The sequence below is a fragment of the Lonchura striata genome, chromosome 12 (genome assembly GCF_050655825.1).
Source record: "Lonchura striata isolate lonStrDom1 chromosome 12, ASM5065582v1, whole genome shotgun sequence".
NCBI lineage: Eukaryota > Metazoa > Chordata > Aves > Passeriformes > Estrildidae > Lonchura > Lonchura striata.
This window is the reverse complement of record NC_140714.1, coordinates 16,969,353-16,993,876: the sequence shown is the minus strand read 5'-3', so window position 1 is coordinate 16,993,876 and position 24,524 is coordinate 16,969,353. Positions and strand designations below refer to the sequence as shown.

General features: G+C 45.0%; 1 protein-coding gene and 1 long non-coding RNA gene across 4 annotated transcripts in view; one reads left to right on the top strand and one right to left on the bottom strand.

Annotated features, from left to right (window-relative positions):
• RAD54L2 (RAD54 like 2) overlaps nucleotides 1-24,524 on the bottom strand; it is a 68,638-nt gene that overhangs the window by 13,147 nt on the left and 30,967 nt on the right. For 2 of the 3 annotated variants that reach the window (XM_021529167.4, XM_021529164.3), the window contains exons 3-11: nucleotides 8,628-8,826; nucleotides 7,106-7,245; nucleotides 5,417-5,548; nucleotides 4,446-4,678; nucleotides 3,777-3,959; nucleotides 3,368-3,501; nucleotides 2,470-2,666; nucleotides 1,604-1,946; nucleotides 177-354 (exon numbers count right to left, since the gene is read on the bottom strand). In XM_021529167.4, the coding sequence (XP_021384842.2) occupies nucleotides 177-354; nucleotides 1,604-1,946; nucleotides 2,470-2,666; nucleotides 3,368-3,501; nucleotides 3,777-3,959; nucleotides 4,446-4,678; nucleotides 5,417-5,548; nucleotides 7,106-7,245; nucleotides 8,628-8,826 (1,739 nt within the window). Of the gene's footprint in view, nucleotides 1-176; nucleotides 355-1,603; nucleotides 1,947-2,469; nucleotides 2,667-3,367; nucleotides 3,502-3,776; nucleotides 3,960-4,445; nucleotides 4,679-5,416; nucleotides 5,549-7,105; nucleotides 7,246-8,627; nucleotides 8,827-19,603; nucleotides 21,425-24,524 lie in introns of those variants that run through there. The other variant, XM_021529166.4, reaches the window with a different exon arrangement.
• On the top strand, nucleotides 8,821-21,460 carry LOC146766273 (uncharacterized). Its single transcript, XR_014958077.1, has 2 exons — nucleotides 8,821-14,435; nucleotides 15,032-21,460. It is a non-coding gene; the product is annotated as an uncharacterized LOC146766273 (long non-coding RNA).

The window sequence follows — 24,524 nt, the reverse complement described above, 5'->3', positions numbered from 1 at the left end:
AACATCCCTGCACTCTAGTTCTGGAAGCGAAGATAATGATACTGTTGAACCACTGCAGAGCACTCCGGGGAGAGATGATGTCCCTGGCCATCCACACTTTCACCTCTTCTTTTGACTTATATTCCCCTTTCCCTAACAGATTAGAACATTTCTTTGCATCTTCTGCCAAAACATACCTTACAACAGACACAGAAAGCTTTGAGTGGGTTCAGCCCCAGCCAGCCACTGTTGCCTGCATCTCGGAACCGGTTCATGAACTCCGTGTAAAGGGCCCGCTGGATCTTGGACAGACGTACCAGAATGACGTGTTCTTCCTTAGATGGGAGCTGAACCTTCAGCACGTTGTGGCCTCGCCTGTGGAGGAAATAAGAAGAGTGAGATAAATACAGGGGAAGGGAATTTCTCAATATGATCTCCCTGTGGCTGCCTGTAGGGAAAGATTTTGACTTCTTGCCCAGTTGCAGGGAGAAGGACCTCTAAATTGCATGCTTCTCTAATGCATGACACTTCTGAGATACTCTCCCTGCAGCCAAATACCAATTGTAAACACAATTACAAAGATCTCAAACATTACAATCTTCTAGCACAGGTCACAGAGTTAAGAGAGTGATGAAAGTCTTATTTTCCAAGGTAGCTGAAAAACAGAAATAAGATGTAAAGTCTCTTTTCAGCTCTGCCAATGATTAAAACACTCCAGACCAGCATCTTAGAATCCTCATCTGAGAAAAAAATGCTGATTTGTTTCCAGAGTGGTAGAGTCACTGTGACTTTCCTTAATACTCTCACAAAACACTTTCAGATTCTTGGATAAGGATGTCACAAAGCACACATCCAAACTGGCTATTAAGCCATCAAAATAAACCTGAGGTCACTCTAGGGCAGTTAGAGGTGTAGTTCTCTGTTATCAGAGTCTGTGGTACCAAAGCAAACCAACTTTACAGGGTGGTCAGCAGGGCCAGGGCAGTGAACCTCCCCATGTACTCAGCAATAGTGAGGCTCCACCTTAAATCCTGGGTTCTGTTTTGGGTCACTACAAGACAGTAAAGTGCTGCAGCGTGTCCAGATTCAGGCAACAGAGCTGCGGAAGGGTCTGGAGCACAAGACTGATGAAGAACAGCTGAGGGGGCTCAGCCTGCAGTAAAGGAGGCTTTGGGGGGACCCCTCTCTCTCCACAACTACCTAAGAGTATGTTATATCCAGGTAGGCAACAGTCTCTTCCCTCAGGTAACAGTGACAGGACAGGAGAAAATATCCTCATATTGTGCCGGGGAGGTTTAGATTAGATACTAGAAAAAATTTCTTCATACAAAGGGTGGCCAGACATTGGAACAGGCTGTTCAGGGAAGTGGTGGAGTCACCAGTCCTGGAGAGATTAAAAAGACTTGTGGGTGTGGCACCTGGGGACAAGATTTAGTGGTGGCTGTGCTGGGTTACTGGTTGGACTCGATGACCTTACATGTCTTTTCCAGCCTAAATAATTCCATGATTTTATAAAGCGGCAAGATTTAGTTGTACTACATAAACTCAGCAAACAAGCCAGGCAACTTGTGATGAGGGAGCCGTTTACATGGACTAAACCCCTGAGAACTCCCCAGGGACCCACCGCTGCACGAAGCCCTCCAGCAGGCTGTGCAGGACGTGGCTGCGGTAGCGCATCAGCCGCACGTCCTGGGGGGTGCTGTCGATGCACTGCCCGTTCAGGATGGGCCGCTCAAACATGTTGCTGAACTCCTGCCGCGAGCCCAGGAAGTCAGGCCGGACGAAGTCCACCATGCACCAGTACTCGATGAGGTTGTTCTGCAGGGGGTACCCCGTCAGCACCACCCGCCGGCGCGAGCGGATGTTCTTCAGTGCCTGCGAAGTGCTGGCATGGCAGTTCTTTATCCGGTGGCCTTCATCACAAATAACCACATCTGGGCCGGGGCGAGACAAAGCCTTCTCAATCCCTGAAGAAAAAGGACATTAAGTGTTAGTTAGAGATGAATAAGACAAAGTTCTGGTTTTATAAGGTCACCAGCTTCACAATAGAGGGGTGTTTCTGAAAGACAGAAAAGCAGTATCCATGGGTGCAGAGAGTAAGGCTGATGCAGGAGATAACATTTGACTAGACAGTAGTTATGATTTAGCAAAATGTGGCAATGAGCAAACATGACTGTCCCTTGATTTCTGTTCAGTGACCTGTATTGCATCAAGTTGGGTGTCTTGCATTAAATCAAAGTGGCAAATCTCACAATGACAAATCCCAGAGTTCAGTGTACTGAGTTCCACACTTGGAGCTCTTGCAAGAAAGTAAAGACTCAGACAAAGCTCAACAGCCTTCTGCCTCCAAAGACACAATCCTGCCCAGCAAAGTTCCATCATGTCAGTGACACTAAAAGCAAGTTATAGGTTGTTTTCCTGTGCTGCCACAGCTGACAGCCAGCTGGACAGCAGGGCCACACTCTCCCTTCTTGAGAGCTGACTTCCCACCTTTCAGAAGCTCCTGCTGCCGATCTTCCTCATCCAAGTCAATAATGACAGGGCCAGTTTGTTTCTTTGTTCTCTTCTTCCTGCCAGTGGCAAAGGACTTCTTCAGCGAGAGGAGACGGTACATCTCATATCCCATCAGCAGCACACCACCTTCTGTCACCCAGTCATTCACCACCTTTGCTCGTGCAGCTGTCGTCCTGCAAAACAACCAAATAAACCGTAAGCTTTACTCCAATTTCAGGTTGAATCACTGGATTGGAGTCTGCTGAGAAAAAATATCCATTCAATGGGTATTTTAAAGCACTTTTCTCACATCAAACCAGATGGAGGTTTACAGTGAAATTTCTTTAGGAAACAAACAGATACAGAGGGGGAAAAAAGACTTTTATGTGCCATGGAGCAGGATTGAGAATGTCAAATCCTTACAGGAACTGAGGTGTAGAAGTTTGTCATGCACAAAAGCATCTAAAACTCAACAGCTCTCTTTTTATAGAGCTGTTGAATTTGCCCCTGCAAAAATCATTTGCAGAACAAGCTGCCAATGCACATGTTTGTGATCTTCAAATTGTTTATCTCCTGTTGTCTCCTTCAATGCTCCTGTCCCCAAGGCTTCCTTCTCTTTCAGTCTGCTCAGAATTGGTTCAGATCTAGACACTGTCTTCACTCAGTCCACCACAGTACATCAGATCCTGGCCAACAGTAAATACATGGCTGGAGCACCATCAGCAGATTCAAATATATCCCACCCAGAAGGTGAAGACATCAACAGGCAGGTGTATAGACACAGCTAATGAACTGAGAATTGCCCAGGACACTGCACCGCCCTGATCCATGCAAGGAAAATGACCCAGAAAGAAGCAGAGGTCACTGAGCCAGAAAAGCTTTTACTGTCACCTACTTGTGTTCATCATTCAGGATGTGGACTTTGAAGGTGCGGGGCTGGACCTCTTTGGAGTTATAATCAGCAGGAAGGTTTTCAGGTGCTGGGAGCCACATGTTGAACTCTGCTAGCCAGTTTTGAAGCGTATTCACCTGAAAAAGTTAGCCACAGAAGGATTAAAAACCCAACCGAGTCATTTGGGATTTTTAAGAACAAAAATGAGATTAGGGAATGACACCCAGTGTGCCCAGATGGAAGCAGCAGCTCACAGCATGCAAATTCAGGAACACAGGGAATGATAGAGGGGCAAGAGCAGAAAGGATGTGATAGAACTTGATGAGTGATGGGACACTAATCAACCTTCTCTATGCAAAGAAAGAAGCAGGGTAAGGAAGCCCCTCAGCCAGCCCCTCATGTGGCTACTTACAGGTACAATGGCAAGAACAGTCTTTGCCTCTGTGTGCCGAAAAAGTACATCCAAGAAAGAGATGACCTGTATGGTCTTGCCCAGGCCCATGCTATGTGCTAGAATACACCCAAACCCACTGCTGGTTTTAAATCTCTCCAAGGACTCGACCAAGTTGTCATAAAGGAATCGGATTCCACCAATCTAGGCAGGAAGGTAGAAAAAGTGTTAGAATGGTGGTAGACAACAAAAGCCCAAGATGGATAAGTACTTACAGAGTGGCAAGTACATCAGTACTATGAAAATGTAAAGGGGATGTTTCAAGTTCACTAAATTACTCTAATCAAGGGAAGGCTCCAAAAGTCAGTATTTTTAGATGCTCATAGGATTCTTGAGAATATATCAATAAATCAAAATTAATTTGTAGCCAGAAGATCTGAACTGGGGCTTATTAGTTTGTTTATAAATATAATTTTATTTTTTAAAAGTTCATGTAAATATACAAAGGTCTGATAGTAACAGAAGCTGAAGTTATACGAAGTCTTGGCCTTCATCTAATTCAGTTTTATCATTTGACTGTCCACAGCAGTCATCACCAGATTGGTCACAGGGCTCACCAAAGAAGTTCTGCTGAGATTCCCAGGCAGGCTTGCCGAAATTCATTGCATTTTCAAGGCTAACAAAGCCTACCTGATGAGGTTTTACTGCACGTGCAAGCTGGGGAGCCAGGAAAATATCCTCCTCATTTGGTGGATGATTGATGTTGACAATGACTTGCCCCAGAGCATCTGACTGATTTAAGGCATCATTCACATGAGAGCCACTGCTCTCTTCACTGCCATCTTCCTCCCCCTCATTGCCAGAGTCACTGCTGTCCACAATTTGGAGGGCATCATCCTCTCCTGAGCTTAGCTCAATCACTTCTGCAAAGTATCCAAAACAGGAGAGAATAAGGACAAAGTTAACTTGATGTCAGGGTTTATCATGAATGGAAAAAACCTATCAGGAAATAAGGCTACCCCCAGCTTTTGCAATTCCACCCTGGCCTAATGATGTATCCTGAGCAAGCAGGCACGATACAGGCATACACCACCCCCCTCAGACCAGCATATGGAAGCCTCAGCTTCCCTGGCTTCCAAATGTTTCAGGGAACATTAGCTTGGGCTGATCCAAAGAGAACATGAGATAGTTTCTAGGAGTGTTTTACATTCTCTTCCATATCTTTTCTTCATTCCCAAGCCCAGACATGAATTTTATTGACTCATATAATGCCTAAGGATCACCAAGGAGTCCAGTTGAATCCATATGGGACAAGGGACTCAAAACACTTCCAGCTGCAGATCTGAATACTTAGATGCTCCTTTTACACACAGCAAATGGTGCCACATCTCCTGTAAGCATTCTTCAGCAATGCACTGGGCAAAATTAAGTGCATTTATAAAGCAGAAATAAACACAAGCTCACAAGAGGGCCTGACAGACCATTTTATAAATGTCATTTTAGGACTCACGGGCCAGAACTGCCCATATAATTGGAAACCAATAAGCCTACAAAAATCTGAAGTGATTCACCACTGGAGCATCTGACCAGAAGAAAACAGACTTGTGGCTGAATACACAGCATATTGTGAAAAGAGCAGGCTGAGGCAATTGGTCACTTACCATCTTTAATGCTATTTTTTCCTTTAGTATCATCTTCACTGCCACTGCTGGTACTGTCGAGGCAGATCACTTCCTCAGCCAGGACCTGAGGGGGGAGCTGGGTCGCCTCTGCTGTTCTGAAAACGATGTCTTCTACACACATAAATTACAAACAATAAGTTATTCATAATAATGGGGAAGGAGACAAAACTGTTCAGAAACCAGACAGTATTTCCTTCCACTTTAGCTCCAATAACTTAGTGCTGGAATTTTCCATAACAGACTCTCACTGTCTACAATCCTGCAATGACTCAGCTTCCTGGGTCACAATCTCCTCCATTCTCAATGTGCTGAAACAATAGCTCATTGCTGATGGCACCCTCTGTTTCAGGCCCTGATTGGGGCACACTGACCATGCAACATGCTGAAGCCCTTTGTTTCTCTTTTTTTTTGTCTCAGTAAAAGCTGTGTTTCATCCAGCAGAGAAAGTACCAACTGCTGAAGGGATAATAACTGCTCTTTGTTAGTAGGGACACTGTAATAATTACATCCCACATATCATAAACAACTTTTGCTGATCAAGAGTATTTGTTTGTATGTTTTTAGTGCTGCCATGTGGAGGAGAGGCTAATGGGGCCAAACAGCATCACTGCAGTGACAAACCAAGCAACTACATTCTTCTGGGGCTGAACCTACTCTGCATAAGCCAAAGTGTTTTAAACAGCTCTTATTCCTTCTCCCACACGGTAAAGTGTTTTTAACACTTGCACATAAGGGAGAATATACATTTTTTCAAGAGGCAAGGCCAACTCAAGAATTCCTTACCCTTGCCCAACATCCAGCTGCACTTCTCTGCCCTTTACACCTTTTGAAGCAGTGATATAAACTATATCACCAAAATGACCCAGACTGGGAAACAGTGCAAGGTGACATGTTCACCCAAAGACATGAGTGATGCTTAACCATTTATACTGCCTGCAACTCACTGCTTGCCAAAACATGCAAAGAAGGCCAAGTTTACATCACCAACATATGTGCACCCAGTCTATTGTTCCACTATCCCCAGTACCAGACACACACGTTACCAGACCATTTCCAGGACAAAGAGGATCTGGCATTTCTGCCAAACCTGTTGATTTAAGCTCCCATGCCAACTGGAAAGACACGACAGATCTGTTTCAGCATCCCCCTACACACACTTGATGTGAATCAAAATATCTTCAACAAACATTACCTGGCACCTTTCACCAAGTAGCCACTGCATCCTTAATACAAAACAAGGGCAGAAGTGGAACTGCCTACACTGTAGGTTCCAAACCTACGAGTGGTTTGGAACTGCTGTTCCGAGACTTTGCACTTGGAAGTCCCAGTACAGCATTGAATCACAGAATGTTTGGGGTTGGAAGGACCCTTCAAAGGTCATCTAGTTCAACCCCTCTACACTGAGCAGGGATATCTTCAGCTGCATCTGGTTGCTCAAAGCCTAATCCATCCTGACCCTGAATGTTTCCAGGAGTGGGGTATTTACCACATCTCTACACTACCTGTGCTCATTGTAAAGCATTTCTTCCTTGTATCTAGCCTGAATCTACCTTCCTTTAGGTCAAAACCATTACCCCTTGTTCTGCCACAGACAAGCATAGCACTACATTCTTCATTCAGCATCTATCCTTAAAACTCTTGCCTTAGCCGGCATCTCCCAGTGCTTACCAGGAAGAAACTCCAGAGGAACAGTTGGGATAGAGGCTGGATAATCCTTCCGCTGCTGCTCAAGCCGTTTCCTTCTCTCCAGCTCTTCCTGCTGGGCTGCCTTTGTCACGGCTTCCAGTTGGTCCTCACGCAACAGCTTTCTGAACACAGGAGCAAACGGGCTTTGGTTACACTCCATTTCTTCCAGAAACGGGAACGGCTGCACAGCCGCTGCAAAGATGACTGACAAGCTCCAGGTATTCTGTCAGCCACACAGAGTAGGAATATCATCCCCCAAAAGATATGGGCAAATTCTACAGCTATTTCAACACTTCTCAACTACAGGTAACACTACTATCACTCAAGGAAAAGACAAAAGCTCAACAGAAGCAAAATAATGAAAGGTGGAAAAACCTAAGTGGGTAAGCACATACTTAAACTAGGTTACCAGAGAGTAGTTCTGCTTGAAAGGGTGCTTTTTGTTCATATGCAGTTTTTAAACAAAAAATGCACTAAGTTATGCAAAGAAGATATATGAGAATAAAATGCATCAATTCCACCACAAAAAGTCATCACCCTGATTCTCTTCTGACAGCATTTTGAGGAGCTAGGATCTCTAAGGATTTTAACAATTGTTTCAAGGCATTCCGTCAAAGCACCTTTCTTTACAGGTAATTTTATTTACTTCGAGAATTTGCTCTTCCCCTGCTTCAGTGTCACATGTCCAGTCCTGGAAACGAAGTTGCTTTTGCCAGAGTACAACCAGTGGTAAAATCTAGCTCCCCCAAACTAGCCTTTAAAACCACTCAACCCCACACTTTAGGGACATTGCTTTTATCCTAATGAAGTTCCATTTTCCAAGGCCTATTCAATGCTTATTCCTTCAGCTTTAACAAAATCAATCTACACAAGCTTAAACAGAAACCAAAGACCACCAGCACAGGGCATGAGAGCCACTTGGTGTCGCAGGAATTCCTGTTCCATTAGTTCTCCTCTGAGCTTTTAAAATTCCCTTGAGCATAATTTCCTAGTGATTTACCACCTCACAACCTGTCCCAGAATATGTGGGACAACTACTGCTCTATAAAATCCAGGTAAAACTGACTTCCAACATTTCAGTCGCTAGTCGTAGCATCAGCATTCCTGTCAACAAGTACCCAGGACAGCACAGGAAAGGACTGTATTTTAGGTTGTTTGCAATAGGATTCATCTCAGCAAATATCTGAGACTGGTATTTACTTAATGGTGGTAGTGTTTTTCAATTACATCTCTCAAAAGACAGCAGCAATTACACAATTTTTACAATATATTCCATAACCAAATATTCACTCTTCTGAAATACCAAACAAGTCTGCACCCACATGCAGCACTCCAGTCTGAGATCACTCTACTCCCACTGGTGAAATCCTAAGGTTTTGGAAAAGAAAAACCATCTGGTTTGCCAGCAGCGGCACAATGTAGCTCAGAAGCAAAGTGCAGAGATTCTGTTTTCACCACCATATGTGACCTGAGCTCTTTCTGTCCTGCTGCTGCTGAGGCTTACCTTATGTTCCTCCGCATGTGAGACGGTTTCTGAGCCCTCTTCTTTTTGGTGTCCTCAGAGGCCAGGCTCTTGTGCTGGTTCTGCAAGAGTTGCTCTGCCCGCTCGCTCTGAGATGAGGTAGTTGAAGTCGAGCGCTGCCATTCTCCATCCTCCGCGTGCTCTGCGTGGTCACCGCTGAACACGGCTTCCTGGGGTTGGTCTGCAAGGGGAAGAACATGACATGGGAACAGCTGTGCCAGGCTGGCAGCTGGCTTTTCCATGAGCATTCAGCAGGATTTGAGCCAAATGGGAACTGACGAGCCCTACTCTCATTCATTTGCAAGCATGTCACTCTGAGGGTCAAAACTGGGGTCCTTTCTGACAGTCAAAGGCAGTTAAAAAGTTTTACAGTGAAGGGAGTGTCCCTAGTGAAAGCCAAGACTAACACTCCTCAACACACCCCAAAAGTGTCCTGACAAGAAAACAAGGCAGATTATTTAAGTCCATGTGGAGCACTTGATGTTCCCAGAGTCTGTTTTTCTATGTGGGCCTGATAAGCTCTGATTAAACCAGGGACTTGACTCTCTTTTTCTTTGTTTCACATCATTCAAGTAGGGCAGAAATTTCCATCTATGACACCTGTGTAACTACCTCCCAAGTCAACAGAACACAGTATGTAAAAGTTTATCTGGTTCAAACACTGGGTCATGGCTCAGCAGGCAGCTCAGTGGTTTTAGCACCAGGCTTCACTCTCATGGCTTAAATGGTAATTTCTAACAAGCCTTTTGTCAAACAAAATGTAAGTGGCAATATTCTTTCTACATTATAAATCATACACATTCCTTTTCCTCTTCATTCTCCTATTTTCAGGCTTCCTTTTGTGCCTGATTCCACTCCTAAAGCACAAGGTGAGATGACACCTTGTTCTATGTGACACTTGCTCTTCAACAGGCTGCCAGTGACCAAGCTAATGCTTCCAGAGCAAAGAAAGGAAATGTTTCTGTTCAAAAGCTTCCCTTGAAGCAAACTGTTTCTGACAAGCGTTGTAATAGCTTCTTTGAAGTATCTTGTCCCCTTGTGTCAGGCAAAGAGATACCCTGAACTTCATCTTGTAATCAGCTTTCTTGCTTACATTGTGTATCTGGGCTAATGACTGAACTGAAATGACACTTAGACAGAACTTTGAAGGAAAGAAGACATCAGTGCAGAGGAATGTGGCAGATGAAGTAATACAGAACCAACAAGCATCACATTGTGACTCTGAGGGATTTGGAGACAGAGAGCATTCCTTCTCAAAATGCTGGGAGCTTAAATGAAGGATGCTTCAGTACAGCACATTGCACCTACAGCTGTCACGTTGATATGCCCATTAAATTAACCTTATCTTCCATATCACATCTTAAAATTCAGATGACAAGAAGTAGATTCACACCTTGTTCAAAAGCACCAACTTTGCAAACTTTCTCTCCAGACATCCCACCAGACCCACCCCAGCATTTGCTGCGAGTCTTTGTCAGAACAGATTTAGGACTTCAGAGCTCAGCCCACCATGGGCTAGCACCAGCAGAGCAGTTCAAACATTTCTGTGAATATCTGTCTCTGCAAGCCCAACACATACTGGAAAACCAGGTATCCACAGCTTATGGGATGGAACAGATCTCATGATGAATGCAAGGAGAGTTATGCAGATGAACATAAAGGCAAAGGAGTTCACTGCTACAAGTACAGCAGCTCTCCAACCACAGCTAAGGTCTTGGAGCCTCCCACCATTCCTCTTTAGACTTACAAGCTCAGATATCAAGCATCAGCTCACTTGCAGAGAGAGAACTGTGCTGGGAATAAACCCAGTTTCTCAGGCTTCCCAGACAACAACTCTGCTATTTGAGCCACAGATACATTTGAGTCACATTACCTGCAATTCTTCAGCACTGTTTCCTTCCCCCCACCCCTCTTGACTCCTGGTTATATAACTAGATCAAAAGATTGGATGAAATAGGGCAAAGGGAAGCAGGGAGGCTGCACACGTGATCACACGCTCCGGGATGAGTCATTAAACAGAAGACAAACACTGCCATGGTTACACTGCTGCCATCTCACCCTGGGCCCGGAGGACCTTGACAAGGCACGGAGAGCACAAAGCCATGCTTGTTTGGAAGAGGAAGCGCTTCCCTCCCCACACTCCAGTAACTGCCCACGTCACCTCCTCCAGCAGCCAACCTGCCACCTGCACTGTGCCAGGCAAGGGTGTCTTCAGGACAAGGTTGACAATAAATAGCAAAACCTAAAGGCTCAGGAGCCCAAATTACTATGTCTCCTCTATGTTTTCAATTGTGTTCTGCAATCCCTATGTAGATTCATTCCATTTCTGCATTTTACCTTTCCTCTTAACGATATGTAATAGGATCTCTGGTAAAACATACACACAGCTGGATCACATAGGCATTTTAAAATACAATTCTCATCCGACCAAGAGCCTAAAGCCCAAAATTTGATGATAAATTTGGTCCTGGCACTGAGTACAAGCCCTTATCTGCCACAGCCACGTCTGCTCAGGCTGGTGTTTGTCCTGCCAATACAAGTTCTGAGGTGAAGAACACAATCTGTGTCTCAGCCCACATTCCTGACACATATGCATCAAGAGAGCTCTTCCACACTAGCGACAGCTCCAAACATCTCCCTGATTCAGCTGCAGTGGGATTCGGGGCACAGCCAGCTTTCCAAAGGCTGCTCCTATCCTTGCCACCACCGTGAATAAAGCTTTACACAAAGTTTAACTAACACAATGATAGAATTGCAAGTCTAACTTTGCAACAGCTCCCACCACACCTGTGGCAGGAGCTGGCTGTTACAAGCAGGAATCGTTTTGCTGCTGCTTTGTATTAAACTCCTGATTATGTGCACAGCCTAAACCTAACCCAGATGAAAAGCACAGCTCCCTGCTGCAGTCATGTGGCTGCTCTCCAACATGATGAGCTCCAAGCTGTGTAAATGGGACCCACACTGGGACAGAAACACATTAAGAAACAATAACTACACACATGAACACCTATTTCTATAAGAACAGGTCTGATCTTGGGTTGGAGGCAGTGTGGGAATAGCCTCGTTGAACAGGTCCCATCAGGTAATCAATGGAATAATCCTGCCCCAATTTTGCCAAACCTACATATACAACAGAAATGCAATTATGGTTTTGTAACAGGAGCTCAACACACTACTCTGACATGGTTATACAAGTAGTGTTTTACACAACACAAAAATGCAACATTTGCATGCCACATTTGCATGTTGACAACTGTCTGATCATGCTGGAGCTGCTGTGCACTCTAGGAAGATGTGGGCACCTATTCACATTGTCTGCTTGAGAAGAGCATTGCCACCAGCCAGGGGCTGACAACCCAGCACAGCAAGATGAGCCACATCAGAAAAAGCAGGCCCAAGTCTGCCCAGCAGAAGACAGCCAGGTGTGGTTGCTGGCAAGGGTGTGAATCCATCACATGGTTACATGCTGTGGGCACCAAGAATCACCTGGTTCACACGACCTTTGTTCCATGGTTTGCACTGTCCTCACCAGATCTACAAAGAGGATCTCCCAAGAGAAGTGGTGGTAGCATCAATGCAGCTACTCCTTCAGGTGGGTTATAGATCTCTGAGAAATCCTCAAACAGTTCCCAGTGGTTATGGACACCTGCACACAGCCAGGCACTCTGTCCTGCAAGGTACCCTGAATGCTAAGAGGGACACAACTATCCTTTCTCATGTACTTTAGAGGTGTAAAATGTGCCCTGCTCTTTCAAAACCCAACAGACCTGGTTACAGCATGGCTCTGGTTTGTGCTTCAGGCCAGAGGTTGACAGTTTTCTTTGCTCAATAAGCAGCAGCAAGCACCACCCCCAGATGTACATACAAACAGGGGGAGGTGTTTGGGTTCTCGACCAACTTCCATGTCACAGTATTACAGTTCAGAAGTCTCTGTAAGAGAGTCGTGACTGCTGTGTGTAACACTGCTTCAGATGCTCCCTGTGTGGTGTGACTGCCAGAGCTGTCCCTAAACACTGCACACAGCTGTGACTTGACGTGTAACACAGCAAAAGATTTGCCCTGCAGTCAGGCACCTCCTATTGCAGCCAAGCTCACCTCATCACCTTCTCAAACTTCTGTTACAACAGCACAGGGTTCAGCCTGGAGAATAGTCTCTAGATCATCAATTCAGCAGTGAATTGCTCTCAACACAGCCTGCTCTGCAAAATGGCTCAGGTTGCTGCAAAGTGTCATGAAGCAGCCGGTTGTTTTGAGGTGTGACATTCATGTAACTAACACTGTCTTGACACCAAGGTAAGTGAAAAACAGTTATAGCCAATCTCCTTGCTCCAAGGCAGACCTCAGTATGTCCAAGTGTCTGTGCATCCACAGTTTGGCTCTAGCAACAGTCAGTGCTCCTAGGAGTACAGAAATTCCCATTCAGAAGATCTGAGGGTCTCCTACCTGAGGTTGCTGCATAAGAAGATCCAAGAGACCCCACAGTGGACAAACTACTGTATAAGTTGGTGACTTCCTTGCCTGATCTGGGCTAGCTAGAGGTATGCCTCCACTTGGGAGACCAGTTTAATTGCCAGGGTAACTCCAGTGACTCCAGGAAAGACACAGCACTGAAAACCAGACTCCTGTTTATTTCTAAAACCATCTCATGACAGAAACTCAGGATACCAAATAGGATAATTTTGCTGAGTCTTTGAGCATTATTTCCTACCCTAAGGACAGGGATGTGCATGCATGGTACAGAAGATAGCTGCATGAAGAGCAGTGAGCAGTTAATTCTTACTTTGGGAGCTTTCTTTTGTCTGGCACAAAGAACAAAGAGCAGTTAAATATTATTGTAGGCCTTCTGGGAACTTCTATGTAGTTTGTGGGCAAAAGCCTGTCAGAGACTAGCTAATACTAGCTAGTGCTACTACAGCCAGTACTGAGCTGTCAAAGCAGGAATGGGAGGAGCACTGAGGGATGGCACAAGAAAGCCTAATTGCACAGCTCCAGCTGCAACTCAGTCCCTGACACACTGAACTACAACTGGAGTGCCAAAGGCTGGAGGAGCAACTCCACAGAGCAAGCCCAGCTACAAAGACTCTGACAGCCTGGAAGATGCTCTCTGGGGTTATGTGATATTTCACCAGTGTGCAGGGAGCTGGAGTGGTGGGTAGGTAATGCCAGAGTGAAACTGTACCTGGCTCATGAAGAACAGTGGCTCTCTAACTGCAGCACAGCAATCAGCTCGGAGGCTGGCAACAGCCAGAGTCCTCTGGCTCATCCTGTACTCAGCTGTGCAATATAAATGAAATATTTCCAAAATATTCTTTGTATGCAACTGGTGCAGCTGCTGTGTAGATGCCATGCAAGAAAGGAAAGTGGTGTTTGCACAGAGCACCTCTCACAGAGGTGGTATTGTGTGAAAACACTTGAGCACCACAAGGCTGGGCTGGAGGCAGTAAAGTCCTTGTGAAACCCCTCAAGTACAGTGTAGGTGAAAGTAAGGGAAAATCTCAGACTCCCTTCCTCCAGGCTTTACGTGTTGCAACACCCAGGAGAGGCACAAAGACAACACGGATCAACACCGGGTTGCTTCCACCCAAAGCACTGGGAAAGCCACCTCAGAGGGGGTCGGAGCAGGACAGAGCAGGACGCAGCCCCGACGGGAACTCGGGGCTCTCCGCGGCAGCCGCTGTCAGGGCAGCTAATTACCAACAAGACTTTGTTCTCCTCGGAAAATAATCGGGCTCAGTCTTCGACGGCAGGACGCCCCTCCCAGCCACCAGCGCTTAACAAAGCCCTAATTATGTAAGTATTATATAACCCGGCACACCTGCCCCCCCGCGCCCGGCCGCGCTGCCCCCGGCACGGCGGACCCGCGCCCGGCCGCCCCCCGGCCCCCTCCGGTCACCGGCAGCTGCCACTGCTGCCAGCGCGACAGCCGCGAACAGCCTTTTGTCCGCTTGTCCAGACAGGACCACGGCCGTGGGAGCTCCCAGGGCAGGCACCGCGCCCTGGCCAAGCGGGCAGCGGGACCTGCAGCCCAGCCCCCGGCTGGCCCCAGCGCAACGCAGCCCCCCGACCACAGCCGTGACCGACTCCCGGCACTGCCCCGCCCCAGCTCTGTGCCGGCGGCGATGCCCGCTGTCCTGCTGAGTCACAGCCACGGTACTGCCAGGCACAAAGGCTCTTTCGGGCTGAGCCTGCTCCCAGGGGAAGCTTCCCTCACCTGTCAAAAAGCACGTACATCTTCGTTCCCGTTGTTGATTTATCTAGGAGTTAACCACCCTAGGTCTGTCGTTCATACCTGTCACTGTAACCAGACAGAGAGTCTGTCATGTTGGTATAACAAAGAGTGCTGCTTGAAGTCTGAGTAACATGTTTTTCATTTCTCTAACTATCAGCAAAGCGATCACTCGCTGTGGGTTCAAGACACCTACGTGAAATCTGCAGATTGCTGGTGAGGGATGGCAGGCTGCCTCTGTCCCCAGCACAGGACCAGAGGATGAAGGAAGAGATGAACTCCAAAGAAAAGCCACTGACTCTGTGGGCCAGAGCATGAGGAGGGAGCCAGACCATGAGCACCAAACCCATCTTCAGTCTCCTCTAGCAAGAAGTAAGCCCAAATACATAGAAAACTTTAGAAGATAAATTACAGCACTGCCCTTCTTTTTCCTTCAGACATCTTTCAGCATATCAGTTGCTGATGAGGTTACACTGCAGAATAAAACTCCTTTCCTGGCCTGAAGGAATCCTTCAGGAACAAAAGGCAGCAGAAATGAAGGGCAGGAGCAAGGAATATACCACCCAGAAACCAAAGGGAAAGGAAGCAGCCAAAAAGTGCCGAGAGGCAAACTGGAATATCAAACAGCCAACTTTGGTGACAGGCGATATATCTTCTAACCTCGGGATTATGCAAGCAGAACCAGGCCCCAAATACCCAAGAGATCTTGTTCTGGCGGGGCCTCAATGCTGCGGACGCTGAGACCCGGGTTACATAAACACCAAAGAGCACTTATATAACTGTTGTATGGCACAGGCTCGCAGCCACCGGCACCCCATTGCCACTGGAGTGTGGCAGGTACCTGCTCTGGCACCCAGCCCCTCCAGGACCTCCTCCCATTCCTGCACAAGCCCCTGGGTGCAGCCCAGGTGAGGTGCCCGTCAGATCATCCTCCCCTTTGCAGGCACCACAGGCTCATAGCTACTCTGGAGCACTGGGCAATCCCATATCCATTTCTAGCTCTAAAGGGGGCTGTGAAATTTCAAATCAAACATTTTCATAGTGCTTTGAGATGGAAACACCTGGAGAGATATAAAATGCTGCTACCTGCCATCCCTCTTTTAGCTGTGTAATCAAAACTACTTTTCCTGATGAAAGTCCTCAAACCTAAACTGTTCTCTCCTGCCGTTCCCTCTCTTACACAGACACTGTGGGCATTGGTGAAGACAGGGAAACAAAGACAGGAAAGGCACCCACTGAGGTAGCAAGGGAGGCAGGGATCTGTCCTTTAGCCAGGGGTGTGCGAGAGCAATAAGTTACATAAAGCTACTGCTCTGGAGTCAGGAAGTGTTTCAGGCTGAGTGCTGGGAAGTTTTCAGCAAGCTATGTGTGCGCAGGAGGGAACTGAAACCTCCCCTTTCTGGTTATCCCAGTTATCTAGTAACCCAGAATAGAGTTTTGTCAGCCAGATTACGAAAATTACCATGGGGATCTAAACCACAAGCAACCGGATTTAACCTCATTTATTTTCACAACATTTCAAAGCTTTTTAAAAAAAGAGAAATATGATCTAGTTTATTTAGGTGGCTAAATATTGATTTAGGTGACAAATTTCCCCTTTCCATCTTGTGAAAATAAATGCATATGGGGGCTTGACACATTCCAAGCATGGTGAATCCAGCTGGCTGCTACCATGACTCTTCTAGGGATAAATTTCAGGGACTAAGAAAAGAGGACGAGTAGGGGAACAAGCATTCTGCATTATGCAATGATTACATAAGCATTAATTTACACTAGGTAGCTGGGAGTTGTAGCTTTATACCAGCATACCCTCAGAGCAATGAGAAACAATAAAGAAGGGATTATTGCTGCCACACACTTCCAAGGCCACCAAAATGGCAAACAAACAACAAGCACCAGCTGAACTTTAATCTCTGCCTCAAGCTTGCACCATAGCTTTGCCCAGGACCTGCTAAGAAGGACAGGGAGAAGACAGGTGACACTTACTCCTAATTTAAAAGAGCAGCATGGGGAAAAATCCCAGCACAAGGCACCCTCCAGCATCTGAGTCCTTTGTTGTTGCTCCTGAGAGTAGTGGTATAAGAGAGGAGTGATTTGAAAATAATAATAGTGTCATTTGTACCCCAGTCAGTGTAAAAGGAGTTCACGGGAATGATGAGCTCCTCACAGTATCCTGTGAAACACCCTCTTGTCCATCTTGCAGAGGAAGAAACTAAATCAATGCAATGAGATAGGCATCAGTGCTGAGTAACTCAAGTTATTGGCTTCCTGTCCTATGCTCTAACCAACAATTCTTTCTTTTCCATAAATATAATTTCCTACTTGAAAAAAACACAACACAGTTGTGGGCTTTTTTTAGAACTGTAACAAAGCACAGAACTTCAGCTACATTCCCTTTTTCTGCCTCAGTCTCTAAAGAAATTTCAGAGGAATTTTTAATGACTCTGTTTAATGAGGGAGGCATCACTTGGGAGAAAAATTCAAATTGTTGAGTTTGAGCCTGTGTGCTACTGCATTCCACTGGCACTTCTCCCATCAACTGCAGCCAGAAAAGTGACCGAGAGCACTGGAGAAAGTTAATAAGACCAGGATGAAACACCATCGCTGAAACAACAATCTGCTTCTAGTTTTCCTTTCCAAAGTTTTGGTGCTGCTAAAGAAGTTTGACAAAAGGCTGCAAAGTTGTTTGTGGCAATCAGACTCACACAAATTGAAGTCACAATGCCATAGGATCCCCTCACCCAAAATACACAACACCCTAAAAACAAAGCACATTACAGCCTGGAAAAGGAACAGACACCTGTTTCTTCAAAAGGTTTGCTAAAATGGCAATTACCTCTATGATCAAGAAAGAAATATATGTGTATATCATAAGGAAACAGGGATTTTTACATAAAAGACATTTTTCTTGCAGGACAACAGGGGGATAGGTAGTGTACTGCAACAAACCTTGATTTACTAGCTGGTGGGTGCTACCATAAAATAATTTAAATCTGCTCTAACTTTCTATAAACATTTTTAAAATCACAAAAAAGTATCACAGCACTGCATATACAGGTGCTTGCTACTTTGAAGACCCCAAAGAAGTGTTCAGGCACCTGGAGTGAGGAAAAGCCAGATAAATCAGAGAGGAAAAGAAACATTGCTCAGTGGTTAAAGCACAAAACCAGGGAAGAACATGATATGTAAGTTCTGCACAGACTCACTCAGTGACCTTGTGCAATTTATCATCTCTCTTGGGACAGGCAGGTTATGCAGAATTGGGATGGAGACTCTTCTGGATCCGCCAGCCAGAACAGAACTTCATTTTATCAGTTAAAAAGGCTTCCTCCAAGAGAGATAATTTTCTACTGCTAGAGACTTTGGTAGAGGCTGTGACAAACCTTGCCCCAAACTTCACAACTTGACAAGTACAAAGAGGATTTAATTTGCACTTTTGCTCTCTTAGTTTTGTACAAATACCTTTCCAATCAAAATTTTTGAAAGGCCTCTAACGTTATATTCTCCCTCCATCTATGACCTACAGTCTCATTTCCAAAAGCATCTTTCCCTCCCTGTCTTCTCTTTTTATACCTGTTATCTAGACTAAGTTACATAAGCCACTTGTATCATCACCCAGATTCCTCATTTATCCAAACTCATTTTCCATTGTAATTCCTTTTTTTCTCAGTTCACACTCTCCCAGAATTAGCTTCTTTGTCCTGCCACCACAATCAGAAAAATAAGATGGATTTTTTTTTTTTGTAGTACTCCCCTTCCCACTAACGGGTAACAAATATTGCATGGTTTATTTCTGTAAAAACTCCTCATGATAACCACACTGCACTTCTCTAATAAACCAGGAATCCAGAACTGGAATTCCTGGGGACCATTTTTGATCAGTCTGTTAAGTTCATAGCATGACTTTGGAGGTATCTGCCACATGAACAAAGTGCAAGAAGCCTGGCATCACGAAGTACCTCCCTCAAAGTAAGAAGTTAAATTCCAAATTTAGAAAGTTCAAATCTGAACAAAGTTTTTCTCCAACACACAATATCCTCCTACCAGCAAATAAATTAAGTGGCAGCTATCCACAGATTGTGAACTCTGTTAGGATTTCACCAGCATCTTCCACTTGATGGGGGGAAAATGGCCAAGTAGCTTTTAGTCTCTTAGGCACTAATTAGGGGATCTGGAGCAAGCACCAACAACTCTGCCTGGTGCTCACATTGTTGCCCGGTCAGCAAGTCACCAAATATTTCACTGACAAAAGAAGCTCTGTAAACTCTTATCAAGTCGGATGTTGCAGGGAAAGTATACACATGAAGTCGAAAGGGGTGGGGGAGAAGACAGTGGATATAAAACAATACTGCTATTAACTGCCTTCTCTCTTGAAAAAAAGAACTTTTGCAGCATTAAAACACAAGAGCAGCAGAAACAATAACCAGACCCAGAATGTATAGGCACAAAGGAAGAATGAACTTCCTTCTCATGTCCCCTCTGTCAGGCCAACAGGCACTGCAAGGCTCTGAAATCTCAACCTCTTCCATCCCTGCCTGGTAGGGAACACATTAAAACCTGAGACCTACAGAAAAGCCTTGGCTCCCTCATGACTTTTACTAGCCACTGAGTGGGGTGTTCCAGCCCAGGGGTGGGAAAATGAATGGCCTGTAACCGGAAAGCAAGAGGGAAAGAAAACAAGGGAGAAAAAGAAAGAAAAATCAACCCACAAAATCATCCACCTGTGTCCTACCTGGAAACTGCTGAGACTCATCCAAGAGTAGCATGCTGCTCAGTGCACCAAGGCAAGCCCTTTGCCTGCACACTTGTTCAACGTGGCTGCACACTCTCAGCTCTTCTGCTATTCTTGTCTCAGGGTCTTCAGGACAAAAGTTTCCAGTCACTCCTGACAACTCCTTATCTCTGCCCACAGCCCAGCAAGCACTAAATCCACTCTCACTGGCTGTTCAGTTCGCAGGCGGGAAAAGACTCCCGATAAAATAGTCCAGGGTACAGGCAGGGAAACCTGCACTTAAAGTTTCTGAAAATAACTTTGGTAAATAGCTGCTAGTGCTTGAATCCACCCAGCTGGTGTGACGAGAAGCAGTACGTATATATCCTCCCTGCACCCAGCTGAGACGGACCAGGGTCACTGTTATATAACTAGTTAAATATGCCTCGTGTTCAGCCTAAATAAAAATTGTCACTATCTCCTCCCCTGCCTGGAGAGTCAAACAACACAGCCCTGCTCAAAGTTGCTGCTGCTCCACTGGGGACCGATGCCTGGAGCTGCACTCCCGATCAGCGATCAGCGGGACCAACCTCAGTTATGCCTGGGAAAAGAGTTTTAGAAGAGAGCAGAGGAGCAGGGAGGCTGAGTGGGTGTGTACAGGGGAGGTCTCTCTCCTCTGGAGCAGCAGAGCTGCACGCCGTACGGATCAGATCCCATTCACTCAGCCTGTGATCCAGTTCAACTAGTGGCAGAGACCAAGACTGAGAATAAAATAAAAATCCTTACATAACCGTTCAGGCTCCAGTGGGGCCCCGTGCAAGGGGAATCCCAACAGACAACAGGACATTCAGAGCAGGGGACACGCAGGACCGTAACTCTGCTTCCGAGTTTCAGTGGTGGGTGGGAAGGAGATGCAAAAAGGAGTACAGCATTTCTGGCTTTGAAAGCAGTTGTGAGCTATTTTATGAGCTATTTGAATGATGCCTTCTAATTTGCAAGGATCCTGGACAACTGAGACTTAAACTTGAGCAATTTCATGGAGCTGGTAACCTGGCACAATAACAGGTGAAAGAGCATTCTCTTCACTTGGTTAAACCAGGAGCTTGTAGACCACTGCAAGTTTCTCAGTTTTCAGGAAAGAACTTGTCAGATCTTGTGGAATGGGAGATTACTTCAAGTAAGCCTTTGTCTCAGTCATTCACCTGCATCAGAACAGGCACAAGAGGGAATAAATAACTGCAGAATAAGTCTTTTAAAGCTGTAGTTGAACCCCTAAAGACTATCCATCCTGCCTAACCTTCTTAAGTGTTGCAGAGACTTTATCCACACTCAGCTCCCTTCACAAGCATATCTAATGCCAGTAATAAACAGCAAACCTGGGCTGAGAGACATGTGATGAAATTAGCTCGCTGGTAGTGAGCATTTGTCCATGTAACAAAGTCAGCTGCTTACTGAAACAACTGGTGAGGGAGCGCTGGGAAAGCCACAACATGCACAAGAAATGCAAAGCAGGTGGTGTCCGAACAGCCCTCGCACAGACCTGCAGGACTCCAGGACAATGAGCTGCACTCACAACAGCAAAAGCTGATCTAAAGGTCTGCAAGCACAGCCAGGGCAGAGCCCAGTTCCCCTTTGTGTGACTCCAGCCATTTTTATTTGACCTTTTATTTGAGAGGGTAGCAGGGCACTGCAAATGCTTGCTGCCATCAAAAAACACACTCAGTGCTTCAGGGTATATCACAACTTTGAAACAAACCCAATATGCTTTTTCATAGTTAGAACTATATTAACTTTACTACAAACAAACAAACAAACAAAACAAAAACAAACAAAAACAAACAAACAAACAAAAAAAAACAACAAAACAAAAAAAACCAACACCCCCCCCCCCCCAAACCTATATTACTATTAAGACACTCAGTAACAAGACAGTCTTTCACCTATGTCACAGATTCAAACAGCCTGACAGGTAAACAGTGATTATCAAGGGGGAAAAAAGGGAGAAATATATTAAAGAGTGCATAGCCAAGGATCTTGTAAGAGGCCTTATAAGGACTTTGTAGGGTTGGAATAAATAAGCAGACATGACCTCAACATCTGACATAACAGATTTATGAATCTGGAAAGCAAGATTTAAGAAAAAGTACTGGGTAAATACAACTGGGTATTTGCAAAGCATGCAGTGCTGGTTTTGGCTGGGAGAGAGTTAATTTTTTTCACAGCAGCTAGTATGGAGCTATACATTGGATCTGTGTTGGAAATAGTGTTGATAATAGAGATGCTTTTGCTATTGGTGAGCAGGGCTAACAGAGTCAAGGCCTTTTCTACTTCTGACTCTGCCCCAACAGTGAGGAAGCTGGGGGTTCACAAGGAATGGGGAGGGGACACAGCTGGGACAGCTGACCCCAACTGGCCCCAGGGATATCCCAGGCCATATGGTGTCATGCTCAGCATATAGAGCTGGGGAAAGGAGGAGGAGAGGGGGGATATCTTGAGTGATGGTGTTTGTCTTCCCAAGTCACTGTTACTGTGATGGAGCCCTGCTTTCTTGGGGATGGCTGAACACTTGCCTGCCCATGGGAAGTTGATGAATTCCTTGTTCTGCTTTGCTGTTTAACTATCTTTATCTCAGCCCACGAGCTTCATCACTTTTACCGTTCCAATTCTCTCCTTCATCCCACTAGGGGATAGTGAGTGGCTGTGTGGGGCTGAGCTGCCAGCTGGGGTTAAACCACAACACATCCATATTACAGTAGTCAAGCATGAGAAAAATGGAAGTTAAATACACTGGGGGGAAAAGGAAACCTATACCTGTCCTTCTGCGACACAGCAATAAAAGGAGAATTTCCTTCTTCACCTTAGCATGCAAAATGGAGAAACTATTTTTCTAGCTCTTCTACTCACAGCAGCCTGCTGGTGAGGCATCTCTGTTAGCCAGGATAAATACATATTCACACAACCAAGAATTAGATCTGCCTGAAACAGTCAGTTTATAAAATGATCTCATGGAAGGTAATCTTGTTACAGATAAGTACATTTACTGAACAGCTTTTCCATGAGGCCAGTCTTACCAGTAAGGAACAACATTCTCCCTCCCCTACGAGGTCTGAAATCTTACCCAGGTCATACCTCACCTATCTCCTCTCAAATCACAAGCTCTTTGCAATTGTACAAACTGTGCTATATATCACAAGAAGGCTTCTCAAAAAGTTTTTGTCACCTTGCTAAAAAATTAGATTACCTGTTTAACAAAAACCCCAAACAACACTATGAAGTTTGTGTTTTCATAGAATATTAAGATAAAGGTCCTTCAGAAGATGTTTATTTGGCTGACAAATGTTTCCAGCAGCAATGTCAGCATCCCTGAACACTGCAAATTCACAAGCATCAAAACTCAAACCTATTTATACAGACAAGAAACTTGACCGTAAAATGTTTCAGGACATTAGTTCCTCCGTATAGCAAAGAACATTATCCAACTGAAGTCAGTTAAACTAAATAAATTTCAACAAAACATCCCAAAACATGCATTCCCTTCAAGGTGAAGTAGCTCCTTCCCCAGCCCCATGCCTGATGTCCACCTTGAGCCTCTCAACCCCTGCTCCACAGGCTGAGCAGCTCCATGACTGCTGCATGACCCGATCCAAGCCCAGCAAGGACAGCATCAGAAGAAGCACTGCATCTCTGATGTGCCACCCTGCTCTTGGTCCCTGCAAGCTGGGGTGGTTCCTGTCTCTCCAGGCTTTTCATCCTCATCACCACCCCATAAAGCAGAAGAGACCTTCCTTGCCTACCCTCAGCTGCTCCAGGCTGGCTGCACAATCCCTTCCCCACCCCATGCTCTACATCCACCTGCACCTTCTGCACACTCCACTGACCTCCACTGCACAGGGAAGCTGCCTACTAACCCAAATTGTTTGTAAGTTACTAAACATGAACTAGGCTTGACAGACACATTTCACTCTTGATTAGCACCTGCTAGTAGCACACACACATCATTAAGGCCACTTTCCCTGACCTAGTTTCCATGTTGTTTTAGCAACACAGAAAACACACAGGAATACCAGGTTTGAGTTGGACACGATATAAGGTGTTGTTTATACACCCAGAACAGTTCAGACAGAATCACACTCGGACTCCACAACACTCTGTCTTGGCAACTGAGTATTCCTGGGCTTTGAGAATCATTTGCTTTTTAAACAAACACTGCACTGCAAATAAAAATACTTTTTGATAAGATCTAAACCAACCATGGAAAACCAGAGGAATTTTTCCATTGACTTTAGTGAGTTTCAGGACTGAACCATAAGGCACAAAATATGATAAATCTGTTTTATCTCATTTTATTTTATTCATATAAATATTGGTGTATTTTCTTTCCCAAAATCATCTAAATCATAAGTGTGGGGAGTTGTACATAATATGTAACAAAAATTTAATTGCACAAAATACAGGAAGTGACACAACGCAGTGCCTCTCACAAATGCTTTTCACACTGGCACCGTGGCAAAACACACTGCTTGAGATTCCAAGGCTTTCAAAGGTTGTTTAAATGTACCGAAGAAAAAAAGCTTTTACTAGACAAGATGTAGTGATTTAAAGTTGAAGAATTTATACCATGGATATCTATCATAATTTTAATCAAAATTAAATCCATTGAGTTACAATCCCAGTTACATTCAAGAAACTGATTCCTTATTTCTGTACTTGCTAAATTTCTCTACTGCTGTAGATGACACAACATATTTGTGCACCACTGAAGAGTTTTTGGTACAAGTTTAATTTCATTCCATTCATTTTCAGCTATGTGCAAATTTGACATAAATCACAAGATGACTACACAAAAGTACCACTCTTAAATTGCTTCTAACAGTTCAAGTATTTAAATATTTTACATAGATGAAGATTATCTGCAGATGTTTAGATGTTTTAATTGCAAAAT